The sequence below is a fragment of the Tauraco erythrolophus genome, chromosome 1 (assembly GCF_009769465.1).
Source record: "Tauraco erythrolophus isolate bTauEry1 chromosome 1, bTauEry1.pri, whole genome shotgun sequence".
In the NCBI taxonomy this organism is placed as follows: domain Eukaryota; kingdom Metazoa; phylum Chordata; class Aves; order Musophagiformes; family Musophagidae; genus Tauraco; species Tauraco erythrolophus.
In genome coordinates this window covers 62,759,893-62,781,890 of record NC_141465.1, presented here as the reverse complement: position 1 = coordinate 62,781,890, position 21,998 = coordinate 62,759,893, and the positions used below count along the sequence as shown (strand labels likewise).

The following is a 21,998-nucleotide window of genomic DNA, read 5'->3' as shown; positions in this document are numbered from 1 at the left end:
CCCCTAGTGCAAAGCCAGAGAATGCATATGCTGCCAGATTCAAGTTGGCGACTTGAAGAGGCAGCAGGATTAACTCTGCACCATGTACCTGGAAAAGAGAGTACTGAAGAGTATGACAGAAACAACCTAAGTTTGGGCAGGACTATTACTGACCTGGAATTAAAAAGCCCATGAGGATTCATGTTCACCTCTTACAGAGTCATTGAGATCTGTATTCTATGCTCCCAAGCATTTTTCCCCATAATACCTGTGGTTTTGGTCTGGGTTTGTCCGTTACCTGTGTTATGCCAACTGCCCCAGGTAATGGAAAGCCATTCGTCTTACAACTGCAGTATCCTAAATATAAAATATTTTAAAGAAATAACTTTTCTGCATCAGACTGTGCATGCTACAGATGAGATTAAAACAAATACTAACTTAACATCAACATTCACATCTGCAGTACTTGTTTTGAGATCTAAAATCTCACAGTTGCTGTGCAGCTCTTCTAAACACACAGACACATGCAGAGACTTCATAAAATGTAGACTTAACATTTCATTCCATTACCTGATCTGTATGTAGGCTTTGATTAACAGTCTTTAATAATAGGATGAAGTGGTTGTGGATTGGGAAGTACAATGCGAGGCCTATGAAGCAATGCACAAAGCGATGTTACATATCTTTTCCTAGTGGGCTGTATTGAGTATTTCTGAGCCGCCATTCGTACAAAGCATCAAAACTCTTAGTTTCTCTTCTAGCTTCAGTTTTGAAAAGGACCGCCCAATAGAAATCTGAATTTTACTTAAAGAACCCTATTTTGTAGAACAGAAAGGTTTACGATTTGTATATGGTCTAGAAGGAGGCGTAGGGCCAAATTATGTTAATTTTGATAACAGAAGTTCTTAACTTGAAAGTTTTTTTTTCTTGAAAGGTTGTTTCTTTTGCACTGAAAACTTGGATTCTATTTCTAGAAATGCTATTTCTACCTTTGCAGGCTTTTGTGCAGTTTTGTTGGAATTGCTGAAGATTTCTTTGTGTTCACAAGTCTGGAATACGAGCATTTCAATTTTATTTAAAAATCTGTTCTCTGGGTGAAGGGTCATTGTATAGTTTATCCTTCAGGCTCTGGAGATACCCTGAAAACTAGTAGGTGTGGTGGTTTGCTTTCACTGAGTCACTGTGCATCTGTGCTCTTGAATCTGTGAAAACAGAGAAAACTGTTCTGAAACAAGTTCAATACTATAATCACAAGAAAGATGAACTCTTGTCTGAAATTGGCCTGCTTGTGATGGGTATTTTAAGTCTCCTGTCTTGATCCTCCTCCCACCCCGCCCCCACTGCAAGGGTTCTTTACAAAGCATTTCTCTTACTCATCTCTTCATCGTGATTCTTATAGAGGGAGCGTCGTATCATCCTTACGTTTCTTATTTTATGAACCAGTAAGCATGTTTAAAATCTTAACTTTTTCTCCAATTTAATGTATCCTGTGCAAGATGTCTCTCACCCTCATTTGTTCCTTAGATTTCAGCAAGGCAGCTGTACAGGTTGTCTTCATTCTCAAGGAAAAATTTGCTCTGTAAGCACAAGTCTTCAGCAGTGGGGATTCTCCTTAGTCCAGAAACCTTGGTTCATCATTCCATTCCTGTAACTGCAAAGGAAGAAATTAGTCTCCTAGGTTTTCATATCAGCATTAAGAAAATAATCCATGACTCTCAAGACTTGAGCCAGAGGCATCTAGTAATCACCGAAGTACCATGTTCCTAACTTGAGTGTTTAGAATTTAAGTGGACTGTCTGAGTCAAAAATCAAAGCTGCCAAGGAAATGGTAAATCATTATCAGATGTTGTAAGTAGGCATTACAGACTAGCTTCTCTAGTTTTGCAGGCTCTGGGAGGGCAACTTTTGGGCAGCTGATATGTTGTGTTTTTAACACACTAACTTAAAGTAGTTTTGTTTTTCTGATTTCCAGTTTTAATCAAGCTAGGCACGTACCCATGATTCTGATTTTGATTGGCCCCACTGATTGCAATTTTCTGATCTAATGGCTTTTAGACTTAGAGATCTTTCTTCAAATTACATGTGTTTTGAGTTTTCATAAAAGCTTACCCTCATGAAGACAGTTCTTCAGTTTATCAGGCATTAGATACTTTAGTTTAAGCAAGAGATGGTCTGTGTAGGGGTCAGAGTACCTACCTATGAAATCCTGTGTTGTCTAGAACTCAGTGACTGGAATGAAGAATATCTTCATTAGACTGATGTTGTGGTGACTTTTGTCGCAGCTGGAAGGCTTCAGGCGGCTCCAAGTAGACCAATGCTCTAATGCGAAGGCTTCAGGCTCTACTCTAAGGAAGGCCCACACTCCTCCAAGGCTCAGGAGGAAATGCCTTGCCCTTAGGAGTAAACGCCCTACCTTAAATAGTCAGGAGTCACGTGGTTTGCTAGATGGGTCAAGGCTATTGGTCACTTGACCATCCATCTCCCAGAGTGATTGGCTGAATGCTACAGCACCTGTTTCAAGGTTCTTTCCCAGTGTAACGAGCTACAGGTGTTTCTTAGTTAGCCTGCATAGGGAAAGAACTTTCACAGGATGCTGCAGCAGCCAAAAGGTTTCTCCACAGACTTATAGTGTGCGTTTCATACAGTCTTGAAAGTTCTTTGTTTTGTTTTTTTTTCAGAGTAAGAGTTTCTTTTCATGTGAGATTTTTCTTTTTGGTAGATTTAGAATCATAGAACAGCCCAGATAGGAAGGCACTTTGAGAGACTATCTAGTCCAGCCTTTCGTGGGTGGGGAAGCCTAGATGAGATTATCTAGCACCCTGTCCAAGTGCAGCTTGAAAACCTCCAGTGATGAATCATGGAATCATAGAATGCCTTGGGTTGGAAGGGACCTCAAAGATCACCTAGTTCCAACTTCTCTGTCGTGGGCAGGGACACCTTCCACTAGACCAGGTTACTCAAAGCCCCATCCAACCTGGCTTTGAGCACTTCCAGGGATAAGGGAGCCACAGCTTCTCTGGGCAACCTGTTCCAGGGCCTCGCCACTCTAAGGGTGAAGAATTTCTTCCTTAGATCCCATCAAAATCTACCCTCTTTCAGTTTAAATCCATTACCCTTTGTCCTATCACTACATGCCCTTGTAAAAAGTCCCTCCTCAGCTTTCTTGTAGGTCCCCTTTAGGTACTGGAAGACTGCTAGGAGGTTTCCCCGGAGCCTTCTCTTCTCCAGGCTGAACAGCCCCAACTCTCTCAGCTTGTCTTCGTAGGAGAGGTGCTCCAGCCCTCGGATCATCTTTGTGGCCCTCCTCAGGACTCGCTCCAGCAGCTCCATGTCCTTCTTATGTTGGGGGCTCCGGAGCTGAATGCAGTACTCCTGATGGGATCTCATGAGAGCAGAGTAGAGGGGCAGTATCACCTCCCTCGAGCTGCTGGCCATGCTTCTTTTGATGCAGCTCAGGATATGGTTGGCTTTCTGGGCTACAAATGTACGTTGCCAGCTCATGTTGAGCTTCTCATCAACAAACACCCCCAAGTCCATCTCCTCAGGGCTGCTCTCAATCCATTCTCCGCTCAGCCTGTATTTATGCTTGGCATCGCCCCAACCCATGTGCAGGACCTTGCACTTGGCCTTGTTGAACTTCATTAGATTCTCACAGGCCCACCTTTCCAGCTTGTCAAGGTCCCTCTGGATGGCATCCCTTCTCTCTGGCATGTTGCCCACACCACACAGCTTGGTGTCATCTGCAATCTTGCTGAGGGTGCACTCGATCCCACTGTCCATGTTGCCAGCAAAGATGTTAAATAGCACTGGCCCCAGTACTGACCCCTGAGGAACATCACTCGTCACTGGTCTCCAGTTGGACATTGAGCCGTTGACCACAGGTCTTTAAGTGCAACCATCCAGCCAATTCCTTATCCACTGAGTGGTCCATCCATCAAATCCATGTCTCTCCCATTTAGAGACAAGGATGTTGTGCAGGACAATGTCAAATGCTTTAGATAAGTCCAGGGAGAGGATGTCAGTTGCTCTTCCCATATCCACGAATGCTGTGACCTCATCATAGAAGGACATCACATTTGTAAGGCCTGATTTGCCCTTAGTGAAGCCATGTTGGCTGTCACCAGTCACCATTTTTCCCATGTGCCTTAGCATAGTCGCCAGGAGGATCTGCTCCATGATCTTGCCGGGCACAGAGGTGAGACTGACTGGCCTGTAGTTCCCTGGTTCTTCCTTTTTTCCCTTTGTAAAATGGGGGCTATATTTCCCCTTTTCCAGTCAGTGACAACTTCACCAGACTGCCATGACTTCTAAAATGTGATGAATAATGATTTAGCAGCTTCACCACCAGTTCTCTCAGGACCCACAGATGCACTTCATCACGTCCCATGGACTTGTGCACCTTCAGGTTCTTTAGATGGTCTCGAACCTGATCTTCTCCTACAGTTGGTGGTTCTTCAATCTCCAAGTCTCTGCCTTTGCCTTCTGCGTCTTGGGCGGTGCGGCTGGAGCACTTGCTAGTGAAGAATGAGGCAAAAAAAGCCATTGAGAACCTCAGTCTTCTCCATATCTCAGGTGACCCAGTCTGGCGTTTCCTTCCGGAGAGGGCCCACGTTTTCCCTAGTCCTCTTTTTATCACTGACATACCTATAGAAGCTTTCTTGTTGCCCTTGATAATCCCTGTCCAGATTTAATTCTATCAGGGATTTAGCTTTCCTAACTTGATACCTGGCTGCTTGGACAATTATTCTCTGTTCCTCCCAGGCTACTTGTCCTTACTTCCACCCTCTGTAGTCTTCCTTTTTGTGTTTGAAGGAACTCTACCCTATTCCTGAGAAGGTTGTTCCAGTGAGTGATTGTTCTCACTGTAAAGAACTTCTTTCTTATATCAAAATGAAACCTCTCGTGGTGCAACTTTTACCTGTTGTCTTTTGTCCTCTCCATGTGGCTCCTTGTGAAGGGAGAGCCTCTGTCCTTTTTGTAGCCACCCTTTAAGGCTTCGTCATCCTTTATTAAGAAAGAGAAAGGGTAATCAATAGTTTAAATTCTGTTGTCTCTTATGAGCTCATACACTGATACCTATAGTATCTAAAACCACTAGATGACATTTTCATGAAGAAATGTGGGTTTTTTTATTGAATGGACACTTTCCTGTTTTCTCCAAGAACTTCTTAGCCAGAAGTGATAGATTTGAATTACAGTTGACTTCAGCTAATGGAGTAATACAAATTTTCCCTATGAAAGAAATCATCTAGCCACTTCTAGTATGTACTGTCCTCTACAGGAAAAAAGTCCATTTTGTATTCCATGTGGTCATCTAGCTCATCTCCTCTCATTTTTTATCACTGCTCCATAAGAGTTCTGTGGTATCTATTAGGTATAACCCAAACGACTAAAAATTAATTTTCAAAAAGTCCAATGTCTTGGAAATTGGTCTTTGGATAAAAAACACAGGTACCTAGAGAGAAAATACACCATACTGAGGAGGAGTTGCTTTGTTTTGGTTGTTGATGTAGAGCTTATCTCCTTGACATGTGATTAATCTTCATAATTGTATACATGTGTGTAGGTTATGTATCAAATTACAGCAACTATGAGAAGAATAGAACCAGGTGCATCATGATCTTTCTGTGTTTGCAGAGGTCATGAAACATATGACTGAAGCTTGTCTTTTCAAGGTAGTTATCCCTGCTTTGACTATAATTCTGTGGTTGCCTGATTTGGCATATTTGCAGTGTTCCATGAAAATAATGATACTTGTAAAAACTTTCCTGCAGCTGTGTCTTGTTCTGCAGTCAAACGTGCTGCAATCCAGGGTGGTTTAACTGTATTTCAGAATATGCCTTTGTGGTAGCTCTAGAACAAAAGGGATCTAAGAGATGAAAGCTAGAATTCAACTTTCAGCCAGGTTTAGAGGAAACAGAATTTTAACGTGATAAATGAGGCAGTCTCCAGAGCAGTGTAGTAGAAGGCCGGGATAGGAGAATGACCAAAATGTATTGTTATCTCATCCACAGCTGTGTGTGCTTTCTGTTAGGCTGGAGATTGAGTGAAGCTTCTGTGCCCTGTTACTCAACAATACTACGGATAGTCCAGAGAATAGGTACCTTCTGAAAAGCAGACAAAGATGAAAAAAACCCAGTTGACTTCCTTCTGTGTATTAACTGTAGTTTGTGCATTTTTATGGAGGATAAAGGAGTAGATATTAAATATTTAAAGGTGACTGGCTTAAATCTTCTTCCTTTTAGTTTGAGAGTCCTGTCCTCACGCTCTGAGAGCTGATAGCCCTAAAAGACAAAACAGCGTTTTTATTTAGGGAACTGGTTAGAGTAGAAAGTGAGAGATGTAATAGCAGACAGTGACCCTATGATCTTACTACATCATTAATCAATATTTTAAAATCAGTGTTAGAACAGCTATAGTTAATGTAAATCACTTGGGTGCATTGAACAAGTTGGCCACAGTCCAAAACGTTTCTTTTTCTCTCTACCAGTTCTGTTCTAGCTAACTAAAGCTCATCTGGGGATGTTGCTGTGTAGCAGGAATAAGGCCCAGGGATAAGTCTCTTGCGTAAAGGAAAACTGCACTTTGTCTGGTTAGGTACATTTATTTATTATTAAGCAACACAAACAAAAAAACCCAAAGAAACAAATCACAAACCTAGCTATAGGTCATACTGGATCATTTAAACAACTAGCTTTTCATTGACTGTAAGATGGCCTTTGGATTTTTGCTTTCTTGTGATGTATTGCATTGGAGCAACAAGTTCTTGGACCTTTTATGATTAGCTGTAAGTTCATTGGTGAAATTAATCCAGTCTCTAGTACCAGGAAGTGTTTGCCTGCATCCCACCATGTAGATAGTATCAAATAGGAAAGAGAAGATTGTTCCTGCCTTGAGCAATACTTTGTATGAATGGTAGCAATTGTATTGAAGAACCTTTTATTACTCCTTTTTTATAGGAGGTGTATGATGAACAGGAGGAGTTTAATAAATCATAATGGAAACTGAACATTGTAATGAGTTTTTTGTATTCTGGGTGAATAGAAGAAAATATGTTTGTGTGGTTTTTGATACATAGCAGGAGCTACAGTATGCATTACTAGAAAACTGAGTAACTAGGTTTTTTGTGCAATTTTTTATTTCTAGGTTAACTGTGTAACTAATGTACTTCAGTGAAGCCCGTTGAAAAATGTAGTCTTAGTGATAATCTGTAGATGGCTTGTAATGCACCATTGACATGCCACTGATGATATTACTAAACATCTAATTGATCAAGCATTTTTCTTCCTATGCAGAAGCTTCAGTATGAGGCGGGGTGGATGGCGGAAACGGGCTGGCGATGGCGATGGCTGGGGAATATGGGTATGTTTAAAACCAAGTGACTTTTTTTTTTTTAAAGTAAACGCCACTGTGGTTAAAAAGGGTTTACAATTTTGTTATATATGCTAAAGGTATGCTATAAATTAAACCCGTTTGCTTCACTTGAAAACATAATTAAGTTCAAAAAAAAATTTTTAAAATTACCAAGTTTTGAAGTCTTTGTTCACGATAACCTACTAAATTGTGTTATTAATAAGTGCAGACCCTTGAATAGCTTTAAATCGCTATTTAAAACTAAGCTAAATAATTTTAAAACTTTATGGTTCTATACATTCTATACAGCTGGACAAACAATAACTGAGGCACCTAATTTACCTAAAGTACTTACGATGTTACCGTCTCATGTATATTTAAGAACTGAAACTACATGGAGCTTAATGAGTATTCTCTACATTGTTTCTTTAGGCAATGAGCCTCTGATTTAGCATCCAAACTTGCATCATTCCCTTATTTCTTTTTTCTTATTTCTTTTTATTCTATAAGAATTTTTATATAGATAGACTCTTTTTCTTACAGAATTAGATAAAAGAATTATGAAATAAATCCTGCCATGTTGGTAACAAGGTGCAATTATCTTATAGATGAGAATTTAGGGTGGAGGATTTGCAGTTATTAATTTGGAAAAAGAATATGTCTTTTGTATGCCAGCTAAAATCAATTTGAAGGAATGCTGCTTACCTTTCCAGTCCTATATTTGACTAGTTTCTGTCTGTAAACGTTCGAAGACTAGCATCATGGGGCTTGTTTTGTTTTGACTTAAAAACTAGGGCGGGTACATGTCGGCAAAGGTTAAGAAATTGGAGGATCAATTCCGATCAGATTCAGCCATACAGCACCAGAGGGATGGAAATTCATCAAGTATCTTTAGTGGAGTCGCCATCTATGTCAATGGCCTTACAGGTGAAACTTTTATTTTTTCAAGGATCTGTTCTGTTTTGTTTTAGTGTCTGTTTGCCATCCTAAATGGAGTAAAGAACAGTAAAACACATGAATTTGCAGCTAAGTAAATACATAACAATTACTGTATGTGTTTTATATATTATGTTCCTTTGTGTTTCATAATTAAGGTTTTCAATATAAAATCAGATTTAAATTCTGAATATAAATATTACTTTACTAAATCATTTACAGGAATGGTCACTAATAGGAGTAAATTTTCCACCTTTCCACTTCATCTTATTTGAAATGAAACCTTTTAACTTCCTTCATGCTCCTACAAATATTAAATTTTTAATTTTCCAAAGTATTGATGGTCGCATTGGACTTGGAGTGTATGCATTAAATTTATGTTTGGGTGGATATGTTGGGGTTTTCTTCCTCACAGTGGTGTAATGCTTGAGGCAGCGAACCCATTAGTAGTGGAAGGAGGAACAAGAGAAGCGGTAAGACACGTATATGCATTATATATGCATTGTCTGTGATGGACCAGTAGTGCATGTTAATTGGAGTAAGATTTTTAATCTAGCATACTTACGTTCGTATTTCTCCTGGGTTCTGTAAAGCAGCTTAAATAACCTCTTTGAAACTTCCCAGAAGCCTTTTTCAGGGACCTATGCCAGGAATGTTGTGACTATTACATAACTGATGCATACAGCTTCTATGATACGGAGCAGTGCTGGTTTGAGCACAGGGCTCAAACGGACTGGAAAAGGTTAGGCGGACATGTTTAACTATTAATACATCTGAATCAGTTGCTTAATACAGGCAGTTTCTTTAGTGAAAATCCAGCGTTTTCATATTTTGCAAGGTACTAGTTCCTAAAAAGAACTCTACAAGATGATTGTCCAAAAGGCTGGAGTAGGAAGGATAACACTTGGAGAAAATGAGTGCTATTTTCATTTAAAAGTTAGAGGTATAATCAAGTGTTAGAAATATTTTAAGAGTTGACAGTAGGCCACTGGAAGGAATTGCAACTGTATTCTTCAAAAAAAATTTATTCCTTCCTGTATTGATAAACTCTTCTATTTTTTTAGTATCTTGTGCCAGATTTACTATTCAAAACATTGTTTGTGCTGACCCAAACCTTTTGATACCAGTGTGACACCACTGCAAATGTTTTCCTAAAGCTAAAACCTTTTTCTTTTTTTTTTCTCCCTCACCTCTGCTTGCAAAGTAATTACTCTTTTTAACATCATTGAGGGGCTAAGAAGAGATGTTAGTTTTTAAGATATTCTCTGTTCCCTGTAACAATTCAAGAATAACTTGGTAAGGAAAGAGTGAGTTAACTGCTTCAGTAAATCAGAAATTCTATAGCAGGAGTTCTGTGTTGTTACTAAACCCTTTTGATAGTCATTCTTTTCTGTTACTTCTGGGTATAAACTAGTCTCCTATACTCCGGTGAAAAGATAAGTGAATAAATATAATTTTGTGTTACATTGATGTAAAGCAATTTTTAATGTAGTTTAGCATTAAATCTACTTGAATATTTGCTCCCCTTGCCTCCACCATAGGAAAGATCCTCTATAACAAATTTACATTTTGAGTCAGTCTCTTCAGAAACATGGTTTTCTGCATTTTTTCAGAAGTGCTTTTCTGATTTGTTCTTTGAAGAACTTGTAAGAATTTTCAGGAGAAGAAGCAATGATTTGCACTCTTTCTGATCATGGTATCATATTTCTCAATTAAAGTTGTTTTTCTTACTGTATTTGCTGACACAAAACATGAATATTTCTGGTTTTAATTTTATAGATCCCTCAGCTGATGAATTAAGACGGCTAATGATGTTGCATGGAGGCCAATACCATGTGTATTATTCCAGATCAAAAACAACTCACATCATTGCCACAAATCTTCCAAATGCCAAAATAAAAGAATTGAAAGGAGAAAAAGTAGTTCGGCCAGAGTGGATCATGGAAAGGTAAGTTTAGGTCTGCTGCTTTTGGAGATTTCTCCTTTTTGAAAAGAAAGAAGAAAAATACATAAAAACATAATTACAGATGATTGCATTTTGAGATCATGGTTTAGTTTAAAATAAATCTATCCTTGCAACAACTGAGTAAAAATAACCACTACTACATTGAAGATATGCTTCTTAGTGATTGTTCCTTAGAATCTTCACTAAGAACATTCAGAAACTCTCAGGCATATCAGGAAACTGAACATTATCCTATTGATTCCATTTACTATCCAATCAGTTGACCAGCCTTCATCTCAGTATGTTTAAATAAGTACCAGGTGATTGTTTTTAACCTCTGGCCTTGTGCATTGTGTAAGTTTCATTTCATCTGTAAATAAAGAAGAATGTAAATTGAAAAGCATTTTCATAAAATTGAAATTAATCCATCTAAACGTTTATTAAATATGTGGTGACGTTGTAACAAAACAAAAACAACATGAAAAAAAACGCACAAGTTTTATTTACAAAGAATGTATGTTCTTTGGTTCCTCCACGCACTAGATCATAGAGGATCAACTAAAGTTGTCCTCAGGTCTTTGAAAAAGATGATAGCCAGGCTCAAAGCAGTTAACCTGGCTTGCATCTGTCTTCTTCCATCTGAGGAACTCACAGGAAATAGAACAGGCAGGAATATGTTTTGGAAATCATTCTGTCAGTGTCATGCTATTCTTAACTTGCCTCTTTCCTAGATGATCAGCAGAAACAGGCAAAGAACTGTTCTCAATACATACTTGTAAAATCCTATTTGCAGTTCCTATTTTCAGTTTGCTGATTTTCAGTTCTTTGGATTCAGCTGTTTCATATCATGTATATTTAAGGTAAATTTTTAAACTTTAGTTGGAAAAAATAGGTTCCTCAGTTTCAAAAAGACTTTAGGTACATTTTTTTAAACAGTTTTAGGGCCTTACCCATGAGTTTAAGGACTTGGAAAAGTGGTGGTAGGTGTATTTTTATTTGAAAGATGTGACTGTTTTCATTGATGCCGTTAAAGCTCGTTGCAATTTTAACCAGGTTGGAAAAAAACATTTGTATGCATTCAGTAGAGACTTTCTAGAAACTAATGTATGAAATCTCCTAAAACTTTCTGTACAATGTAATGTATTCAGTTTCTGCATCTCCTGGTTCTAGGTTTTTACTAGAATGTCAGAAGAGCTGAGTATAGACGGATACATGGGGTTGGGCACAAGGAGGTGGGGAGCTCACTGTCTCAGTAGAACAGGGTTTGTGTCAGAATCTGGAATAAAAGCTAATTTCACAACCACCCCTCTTTCGGCCCCCCCCCCGTCTTCAATATTGAAGAACACTCTTTGGTTAAATACTCCATCTCTGTGTATGGAACACCAAATGATGTTCTCCTCAGTAGATCAGTTAATGAAAATCAGTGCAGTCGATGTAAAAGTTCCAAATTTGTTGAATATTCATGTACACATTATGTTAGTGCAATATGATGGGATTGGGTTTTTTTTTTTAGTTTGGTTAAGAATCAACCCTAAAATGTTGCTGTCACAAATTGTTGGTAAAGAAGCGTTGTTAGATCTTCAGTCTTGTCATCTAGGGTTGCAAAATGAAAAGGTCGTTTGTCTGTAGAGCTTTGATTTATTTCTTTGTTCGCACACGTTATGATCTAGTCCTTAATTACATGATCACATGCCATCTTTTTTAACTATGATACCTGCCACATTCTCTTCACAGAAAAGATTGAATTCAGGTTGCAAATTGCTAATTCAGTGTCTTGTTTTTTGCTTCTTGTCTTTGTAACCTTATTCCTTACTTGCTGCATGTGACTTTAATTCTTTGCTGATAATGGAATGAATAATTAATTCCTGTCTTTTATTGGTGCTTATCACTATGGCATCTGTCTGCTTTCCAAAGATTAATGAACTTACCACAGCACTTATTATAATGGCTATTTTTTTCATTTTTTGTTTGAGAGCCGCCAAAAAGGTATTAAGGTAAAATAACAAAAATGTCAATAATTTGGAATATGCCATATGAACTATGTAAGATAAGATTTTTCAGTTATTTATACAAGGATGGTAATGCATATGTTGAAATTTATTGCTGTATTAAAAGCTTTGTATGTTCTGAACTGTAAACATTCTGAACTATGGTCAGACTCTCATAAACCTATTGTAAAGGCAAGTAGCTGTAGAATTCTGGTTTAATTAGCATCACATAGAGGTCCTGTGGTAACAGTAGTTGGGAAATCCAGTATTGCAGAGTAATGTGTGGTTGCTTTAGCGACAACATCATTCTTTCTGCACTCCCCATATTGCATGTTTTTGCTACCTCTCCATTTCTGCAACAAATGAAGGAGAAGACTTGAAAGCAGAATGTTTTCTAAGTCTTTCTTCCTTTATTTGAAAAAGACATGACACAATTACGTGACTTGGAAAGGTTGTTGTGCAGTGTCCAGTGGAAGCCACATTAAGGTGATCTGAGAGCTTGACTTTCAAATTTGAATATTCTTTCAACAAACATTCTTTGACTTTTATAACAAAATCACTTTTCAGAAATTGAGGATAACTAACCACTAAATCGAACTACCAGTAGTATTTGTGGATTTCTTATTTTGATTTTCAGATTGAGTGAATGTTTTTCTTAAAGATCTGTGTTACTCTAACACAAATGCATCCAAGGGAGCTGAAGAAGCTGGCTGATATCAGTGCTACACCACTCTCTATCATCTTTGAAAGTTCATGGCAGTCAGATGAGATTTTCCAGGAGACTGGCTAAAAGGCAAACGTGTTGCCTGTCTTCAGGAAAGGGAAGGAAGAGAAATCCAGGGAACTGCACTGTGATCAGCTTCACCACAGTCAGTGAAAACCATGGAAGATACCTTCCTGGAAGCTGTATCTAGGGTGGCAAATCATGCCTGACCAGCCTAGTGGTCTTCTGTGATCAGATGACTGGACGACAGAAGAGCAGTAGATAATCGTTTGCTTTGACTACCGTTCGGCTTTTCACACAATCCTCCATTGCATTCTTTTAATCAAATCAGAGAGATATGAATTAGGTAGTGAGCTGCTAGCTGAGTGAAGAACTAGCTCAACTGCCTGGCTCGTACAGTAGTGGTCAGCAATTCCGAGTGGTATTAGCAAATGGTTACAAGTGGCACCTCTGAAGGGTCGATACTGGGGCAAATGCAGTTTAATGTGTTTGTTAACAATGTGGGCATTGATGATGCAGTGGAAAGTACCTTCAGCAAGTTTGTAGATGACAGCAAATAGATGGGAACAGTTGATAAACTGGAGAGAAGGGCTACCCTTTGGAGAGTCTCAACAAACTGGAGGAATGGGGTGGCAGAAACTTCATGAAATTCAGCAAAGTCAAATGCACAGTCCTGCATGGGGGACAAGTAATTCCATGCAACCAAACAGGCTAGAGACTCGCTGGCTAGGACGCACCCTTGTAGGGAAGGACTTCTGAGGGTCCTGGTGGACAGCAAGTTGACCATGAAGCAACAGTTGTGCCCTTGTGGAGATAAAGGCGAACATCATACTGGGTTGCATTAGCAGGCCCATAGCCAGCAGGTCAAGGGAAGTCATTCTTCCAATCTATTCAGCACATCTGAAGCTACATCTGGAGTTCCATGTCTGATTTTTGGGCTTCTCAGTACAAGAAAGATACTGTCTAAATGGAGTGAGCTCAGAGGAAAACCACCAGCATGAATAGGGGCCTAGAACATGTGATACATGACAAGAGGCTGAGGAAGCTGGTTTTGTTCTGCTTGGACAGAAGACTAGGAGGGGATCATCTAATTGTTTTCTTTTGTTACCTATATGGAAACATGAGAGAGAGGGCATGGAGCCAGATTTGTCCTCAAGATGCACAGCAAGAGAATAAGAAGCAATAGCTACAAGTTGCAGCGAAGAAAATTTTGACTGAGTATTAACAATGAAAGAGAGTAAGCAGTGGGAACAGGTGCCTAGAGAGGTTGTGGAGTCTCTGGCCTTGGAGATATTAAAAATTTGGGTGGACTCAGCCCTGGGCAACCTGACCTAACTTTAAAGATAACCCTGCTTTGAGCACTCTTTGAACTAGAGACCTCCAGAGGTCCTTTCCAACCTCATTTTTTTAATGACTTTGAATTCTTTGATCCAGGGGGTGTGGAATGGGGAAAGACGTTGAACGATGCGTCTAAAATAAGAGTCCTGTTGCTGCATCTTAATACAGTTTGAAAATAAACAACTGTATATTGATCTAGTAATGTGGCTACTTCAGTACCTAAAATCTTAGCATGAACAAGTTCTTAAATAAATGTGTTTTTTCATCATCTTGAAAATGCAGTAATGATTTTGAAATGTTACCTGGGTGGTTGCGCACTCAGGCTTACGTGATGATAGGGGAAACAGTCTAACTAAACTGTGTGAAAGCTGAGTTGCTGCATCACCGCTTTCTGTGTGTGAATGCTTTAGAACTCTACCATGTGTATTTTCAACTCTGTTTAGCAATGTTTAATGGAAATCATGTTCCTGTATGAGTGCTATAAATTCATGTATCAAACAATATTTAATTGATATATTTTTAGTGCTGTTTTTACTATCCTATTCCCATAGAATTCTTACCAGGTCTCTGTGTATATGCCCAACTAGTTTTAATTTATCTAATTGGGAAATGTGATCTCCCACTATAGTCTTCTCTAATTGCAGCAATAAAGCTCCTAAGGGCTTTTGTTCCACCGTCCAGCTCCCTTGACGGTAGTACAGATCTGAGCTAGTTAAAAAGCACGTTTCCGAGAGAAAGCATTAAGGTGTTGAAGAACAGAAAAACAGCGTCTGTCACTGAGCTAAATTCTGTTTAAAAATTTGAATCCAGTTGTATCTTCAAAACTGAATGCTGATATTAAACTTCTTTGATATGAGAGGAGTTCCTCTGCTGTAAGAAGGTTTAGCATCTCTGACCCAGTGTGCAGTACGAAGAGTTGTATATGAAGAAGAGGTGAAGCATAGGGAAGGTTCTTACCTCTGCTGCCAGCAACAGGTGTTGGGGTGGGGAGATGAAATCATGCTATGGTGTCCATGACTTCCCTAAGGAATTTAGTGGTTATTGAAGTATAATTGCAGTATCAGTGGAAGGAGAAAAAGAAGTGGGAGATACAGTGGAACACATAGGACAGAACTGGAATGATTGTGGTAGATATTTATAGAAGGTCTATTTGGAAATTATTCTTCTGTCTAGCTTCCTTCAGTGAATTTTCTCGCAAGAAGGGGTAGTTATCCTTTTGGAATGGAAAAAGTAGTTCCTCTTTAATAGTGAACCATATCCTAGGTGACCTCCTTCAAATTCTACCCGTATTTGCTTGAAACACAGGAATTTGCATTGTTCCAAGTTAAAGTGCTCAGTCAGCATTGTTCAGTTAGAATAACCTGGACCACTCTCCAGGTTTTTTTAGCTGGACATTGTTTATTTTGTGTTTGAAATTAAATATTTGGGTTTCGTGTATGTCAATTGGAAAAGAGAAATGGATGTAGACAACTGACCAATACAACTGTGCAAATATCTTTTGTAGTACCGGTCACCACATCACAAATTGCTTTTCAGTTCAATCCAGTTGGTAGTGGGAAAGGGATTGTGGAAGGGACTGCAAGTACATATAGCAGAATAGCAAAAGGTAATGGCCAAAGTAATAGTTTATTGTACATGAGATATTTTTTTTTAGCATTCTAGAAGGTTGGGTTTTTTTAAAAAAATGTCTTAAGTAATAATCCATTCCTTTTTTTTTTGTTTCAGCATTAAAGCTGGACGTCTCCTCTCGCACATTCCATATCAGCTTTACACCAAGCAGTCAAGTGTTCAGAAAGGTCTCAACTTTAATAGCATATGCAAACCTGAAGATGCCGTGCCAGGTCCAAGCAATATAGCTAAAGATCTCAACAGGGTGTAAGTGGTTTTGATCTTGTAATCACAAAAATAATCATTCACCCATAATGGGTTTGCATTTATAACTATATAGCATTTTTAAAATTCATTTCAGCTTTGTAAAAGGGAAGCTCTGAGGCACTGAAATTTGGAAACAAGGTATAGCTACATATATAGCTGAGGACAGAACTTCACCTTGACTCCGCGTCTTGTCTCTAGTCTTTGGACCACACTTTGCTTGCACGTAACCTTGGAGTCCTAGGATGTAGCATATCTTGTATGGAAGCAACAGGCGTACGTTAAAGGATTCTGACTAGTGACATTGAAAAGTAGGTCTTTATTTCAGAAATGAAAAGCTGATGTGGTTACTTTCGCTAAAGGTGCCTAGGAACAAATGCAAACGCATACTAGTTGTTAAGTTTGTTCTTTAGCTTCTTTCAAAAAAAAAAAAACCAGCCACAGCATACTTAGCAAAACTCTTAACTGGCAGAGGAACTGGAATTTGGAAAGAAACCTTCCACTTGAACAGACCGTTCTGTGGATTTTAAGAGGGTTCCTGCATCTTTTGCAGAAGCACATGTTTGTTGTTTACAGGCAAGAATCATAATATTACAGAATGGTTGAGGTCGGAAGAGACCTCTGGAGGTCATGTGGTCCAATGCTACTGCTCGAACAGGGCCGAGGATACTGTACAAGATACTGTACTTTCTGATTGGTAGTGGTGATCTGTGTTCTTCCACAGTCTACTGATTTATTTACAATCCAGTTCTGCACAGATTTGTCTGTATTTTGGAAAAATAACCAGTGCCACAAAATGAATATCCTAAGCATTATTTCTTACCTGTATTTTAAACAAGTGGTAAAATCACCATCACCTCTTATTTCATTGTTAATGTTTTTTAAATGAGAAGAATATTCATACTTCAAAAAATACCAATTTAGTCTGAAAAGTGTGAGTTTAAAAAGTCTACCCTGTCCACTGATACTAAATATGTACCACCGGATATATCACTTTCAACCGTGCAATCTCTCAAAAATGTTATGTTTAATATAATTTGTATTTGTGATAATCTTAACCAAATTGCTGTCGCAGTTAATTGGCTTTCTGGTTTCACTGGTATACTGGGTAGCTGATTATTTCCCACCTTTTTTTTATGTACTTAAATTGCTAGCTTGGGGAGTTGGGAGTGATGTTGGGTCTTTTTCAGCAGATGAAGAGTATGCACAACTCCTGAAGGCTTTGGTTTTAATTCCACTTAGGGTTTGTTACAGAGTTAATTTTTTGAATAAAAGCTTTGCCTCTACACTGTCAGAGTAAATGTAAATTGCCAGTGCACTTGTGGCAGAATACTTTGTTTTATACGCTTAAAAGATGAAAAGTAATTTGTTTGGGTTTTTGTCAAAAGCTAAGAATATGTTTGATTCATAGAGCTTGAACAGATTTTTCTTTGAGAGAAGATAAAATAAATCCAACACGTTAATCTAAAATATTTTTCTAAAAAATAGACGTTTCTATCTATACTTTCTCTTTTCTTTTTTTGTTTGTTTGTAACTAGATAAGGAAAATCACATCTCTTGATAAAAAGATAACTCTTCCTGACGGTTTACGTATTCCTGCACCTTTCATGCTGTCCATGGTAGTAGAGTTCTGTTAACAAATAAATAATTGTTGTAATTTGATTGGAGACTGCTGGTCAAATTAAAGGCCTAAAGCTTTTCTAATGTGAGCATGATTTTGGTCACTCCTATGTAAACTCCTGGTAGTGCTGCATTAATAACACGCCAAATCAGTGAAATCTTTTGTGCAGTAATATTTTGTGACATTGAGAGGACATAGCTCAGAGTTTGAGATAATCGTCTCGAGAATGTAAAAACCATTCAAGTATATACTGATAGCAGTTAGGAGGATAAATACTTTGCACTTGAAATGACCTGTAAATGTGCCTTTTTTTAATAAAAGATATGGTAGTAAATAATTGTATCTGTTGCAGAAATCATGTTAAAAAGTGTGAGATGGAGAATGAGATCACACCCAATGGAATAAATAGCTGGAATGAAGAGGAGGAAGTAGAAAGTGACGATTTTGGATTTACGGAGCTGGAGCAGATCCTTCCTGGACGGAAACAAAATGGTATTCAGTGTCACAAAGACAGCCCTGCCATTTTTAACGGACACACACACACTTCTACCAGTGCCTTAAAGACACAGGATTGCTCGGTGCCCTCTGGCAACGGTGTTGCAAGTAGGTTCTCTCCAGGCCCTGTGCAGGAGGAGGGGAAGACTGAAAAAGGCATGGTTGACTTTAGAGACTGCTCAATGCAGCAGTTGCAGCAAAGCAACAAAAATACAGACTTTTCATGGAATCCGCATAGGACTATGAGTAATTCATCCTCATCTTCATCTTTGCACAGTAATGCTAAAATAAATGGTGCTCACCACTCCACTGTTCAGGGGCCTTCAAGCACAAAAAGCACTTCTGTACCTGCTCCTAGCAAGGCAGCTTCCTTACCTGTGTCCAAACCTTCAGATTGTAGTTTTATTTCTGACTTTTATTCACGTTCAAGACTGCATCATATATCAACATGGAAGTGTGAATTGACAGAGTTTGTCAACAGCCTGCAGAGAAAAAACAGCGGTGTCTTTCCAGGAAGGGAAAAATTAAAAAAATGGAAAGCAGGCAGGTCTGCACTTAAAACTGACACAGGTAGATACTTGTTTAAGAAGGTTTATGTTGAGAAGGTGCCTTCTATCTTTCTTTGTACATTAAATGTTTAACCGAAACTAAGTAGGTTACTATTCAATATTTGTGCATTACAGTCAGGCTATCTGGGAAATCTTGGTGACTTTGATGCACTGAAAACTAAAGGATCCAACTGCTTTTTGGTTTTGTGATTTTTTTTTAATTTAAACTGTGACTTAATGCAATACTCTGGTCTATATTCAATTCCTCCTTGTAGAAATAATATTCCTGGCTTTACCAAGATATGTGGATTAATCAAGGGAAAAAAAATACTATATATATCTAAATACACAAGTCCATAGTTGCTGTGTGAAAATCTAAAGGGAAAAAAACAGAAGAAAAAGCCTTGTTGCATATTCACTTCACTGTGAAAATTTAAAAAATGAGTAACATTTGGAAGGGAACTAAAATCAAATTATTTTTTTTTTGTTAATAAGTTTTATATAGCTCTGGGTGTGTTTAAATGGGTAGCAGTGTCATATGAGACTTCTGAACCTGGCTGGTGACAGAAGAAAAATGTTTTATGTCATTACATCAAGGGCCAAAATGAAAAAATATGTGTAATGCGTGAGAGGCAAAGTGTTACAAGTATAGATAAAGTACTTTGCATCTTTAGAATCTCTCATTTACAGTCTTACTCAATTAAAAGTGTAGCTCTGTACTATGAAAGAGATTCTGACTGTGTTGTGCTGTAAAAACATTGACTTGTAATCATATGAAAATATGCTTGACTATGAATTACCACCTCATAAAAAATTATGGTTAGATAAAAAAATTAACTGATTCTGTGATTGTGCTAGGACACCCCAGTTATAAAACATATTAGCTTACGGACCACCTTAATGTGTATTTTTTTCCATCAAATATGGTATATGCTAATATTATTTTTTTTTCTTTGATTTGGCCTAGAGTATTCAAATAGTTAATGACTGTGTTTCAGTTGACAAGCAGCCTCGTAAGCATTAACTTGATCACTTGATTTGTAAATATGTCTTATATAAGACTCCTTATTTTTCAAAGAGTGAGTTCGAATGGTAAATTATTAAAAACAGTAAAACTTTTTTTTAATTACTCAGTAATGATCTCAGATGTTAAGCAGAACAATTCACTTGGTGTATTGAAGTATTTTTTCACTGTTATGCTTTATGCATTGTTCAAATTAAGATTTTTGGGGGTTTGTTTTTTGGTTAGGTACAGCCTTCTCATAGGTCAGCAACATAGACATGCAGACTTGAACTTATAGAATACTTGACACAAGTATTTCCAGTGCTTTAGGCATGTAAGTTTTTCAGTCTGGAGCTATCTTGCTCATCTTTGGTGAACGTTTGCATGAGTGTAGGTACAACAATGACCAAATCTAATTGCATGGGAGGTTTAAAACTAATTTAGTTATGTTTCATGAAGAATTAATGGTAGCTCTTACAGCAGCTAAACGTATTTTTAACAGTCTTCTGATTGATGAACAAAAAGGAGTAAAGTTCTCTATTCCAAATTTCAGTGTTAACATAGTGAAATTAAGATCCAGTTCTCACAACATGTATTGATCTCCTTAGGTTGGGGGAACTTGTTAGATAGAAAGCGTTAATTATGAGAAAATAAAATGGAAACTTTAAGTTGATGGAGTGTTTAGGGTGTTTGTCTACTGTTTATGTTTACGTTTCTCTTGGAATTTTGTAAATGTAAATGTCTTTTTAGTGAGAAGAAACAAAAAATCTTAATTTAAAGTGGTAGAAACCTGATAATAGTCCTTAATGACTACTGTGAGTAGTACCAAAGCGTGTAAATTAGGGTTCAAGTTTTCTATTGGTGTATCTTCGTACTAGGTAATGTGTCTGTTGCGAGCTCAGCCAAGCCACAGAGCTGTATAATGCACGTGGATATGGATTGCTTCTTTGTGTCTGTGGCTATCCGAAATAGACCAGATCTCAAAGGTCAGTATTTCATTCTACGTGTTACAGTTTACTCAGTTAATCCTTTAAAAACAAAACCAAACTTGCACACTTAGAAGATGAACTTTGCATGTTAATTTTTTTTTTTGGCATCTTTGATAGTCAGACCATGCAGCTTTCATATTCCTGCTTATTTTCTCACGATCCAAAAGCAAGTGGAAGAGAGAACTGGAATTCTCATTGCTGTCTCCTTTCAGTATCTAAAGTAAGAAGAGAGAAGTAAAATCTGGAGTAACTGTTCTCTATAACATTGCACGTATCTTATTGAGTCTTAAACCTACCGTATGAGAAATCGGAGATCACATTCTAGATGTACCAAAAGTGATTTTTTTTCCTGAAGTAATGTAAGGAGCTTTGTTTGACTAGAAAACTGGAAAGATCAAGACTGAGAATTAGTTGTCTCTTTGCCTGATTCATCTTCGTCAAGGGAGATTTTCTTCTCCTTCCCTTTTCTATGTAAACTCTTACACATTAAGTATTATAAGACCCGGAGGATGAACAGTTGGCATTGTCTGAGACATGATCATCCTTAGGGCATAGGAAGAGTTAGCGGAGCTCTTCAGCAAGTTTTGGTGGGTTTTTTTTATGAGTGTACTATTCAGAAATGGAGATACTAGTTGTTCTGTGCTAACGCTGAGCTTTAGTGATGCACAAGGCTGAAGACTTGGTGGTGACTCAGTGGTGATCATCTGACACTCAGTTATCGTAGACCTTGGGAAAGAAGAGTAAGCTGTATATACAGTTCCTTTGTTCTCTTTTGTCCAAAGGCAGGAGCAACTGTATCAAAGATACTTCTGCTACGTTTGAGTCATTAAAACTTTATTTCCTGCCAAGTTTCAGATTCCATTACTGGAATTTAAAGAACTTTTCTGCAGATATTTTTTCTCATCTGTGAAGTTTGCCAGAACTTTCAGTGGACAAATGAACTTCCTGTAGAAACATTCTGGAGGTGTTGCTATGACTAAAGAGACAAAAGTTTAGTAAAGATTTGATTTTGTACGGTTAGTTAAACAAGTGGAACTGAGTGTGTTGCTATGTGTATACTCTTCTAGTTACTTAAGCTAGTAAACATGATAAAGTATTTAGAATCAGTACAGTGTTTGCTGTGTCTTAAACTAATGAATCATTAGGGCATTGGTGAAGCTTCACAGCTTCCATTTATACTTGTTATTAAATACAAGATAGTATGACT

General features: G+C 38.0%; 1 protein-coding gene across 8 annotated transcripts in view; it reads left to right on the top strand.

Annotated features, from left to right (window-relative positions):
* The window catches only part of REV1 (REV1 DNA directed polymerase), a 62,551-nt gene that overhangs the window by 9,051 nt on the left and 31,502 nt on the right, over positions 1-21,998 (top strand). For 2 of the 8 annotated variants that reach the window (XM_086619475.1, XM_086619466.1), the window contains exons 2-7: positions 7,275-7,341; positions 8,127-8,259; positions 10,048-10,216; positions 15,989-16,138; positions 18,109-18,821; positions 20,681-20,788. In XM_086619475.1, coding sequence (XP_086475601.1) covers positions 7,285-7,341; positions 8,127-8,259; positions 10,048-10,216; positions 15,989-16,138; positions 18,109-18,821; positions 20,681-20,788 — 1,330 coding nt within the window. In that variant the 5' untranslated portion in view covers positions 7,275-7,284. Of the gene's footprint in view, positions 1-6,068; positions 6,080-7,274; positions 7,342-8,126; positions 8,260-8,683; positions 8,742-8,892; positions 9,011-10,047; positions 10,217-15,988; positions 16,139-18,108; positions 18,822-20,680; positions 20,789-21,998 lie in introns of those variants that run through there. The other 6 variants (XM_086619527.1, XM_086619518.1, XM_086619483.1 and 3 more) reach the window with 6 other exon arrangements.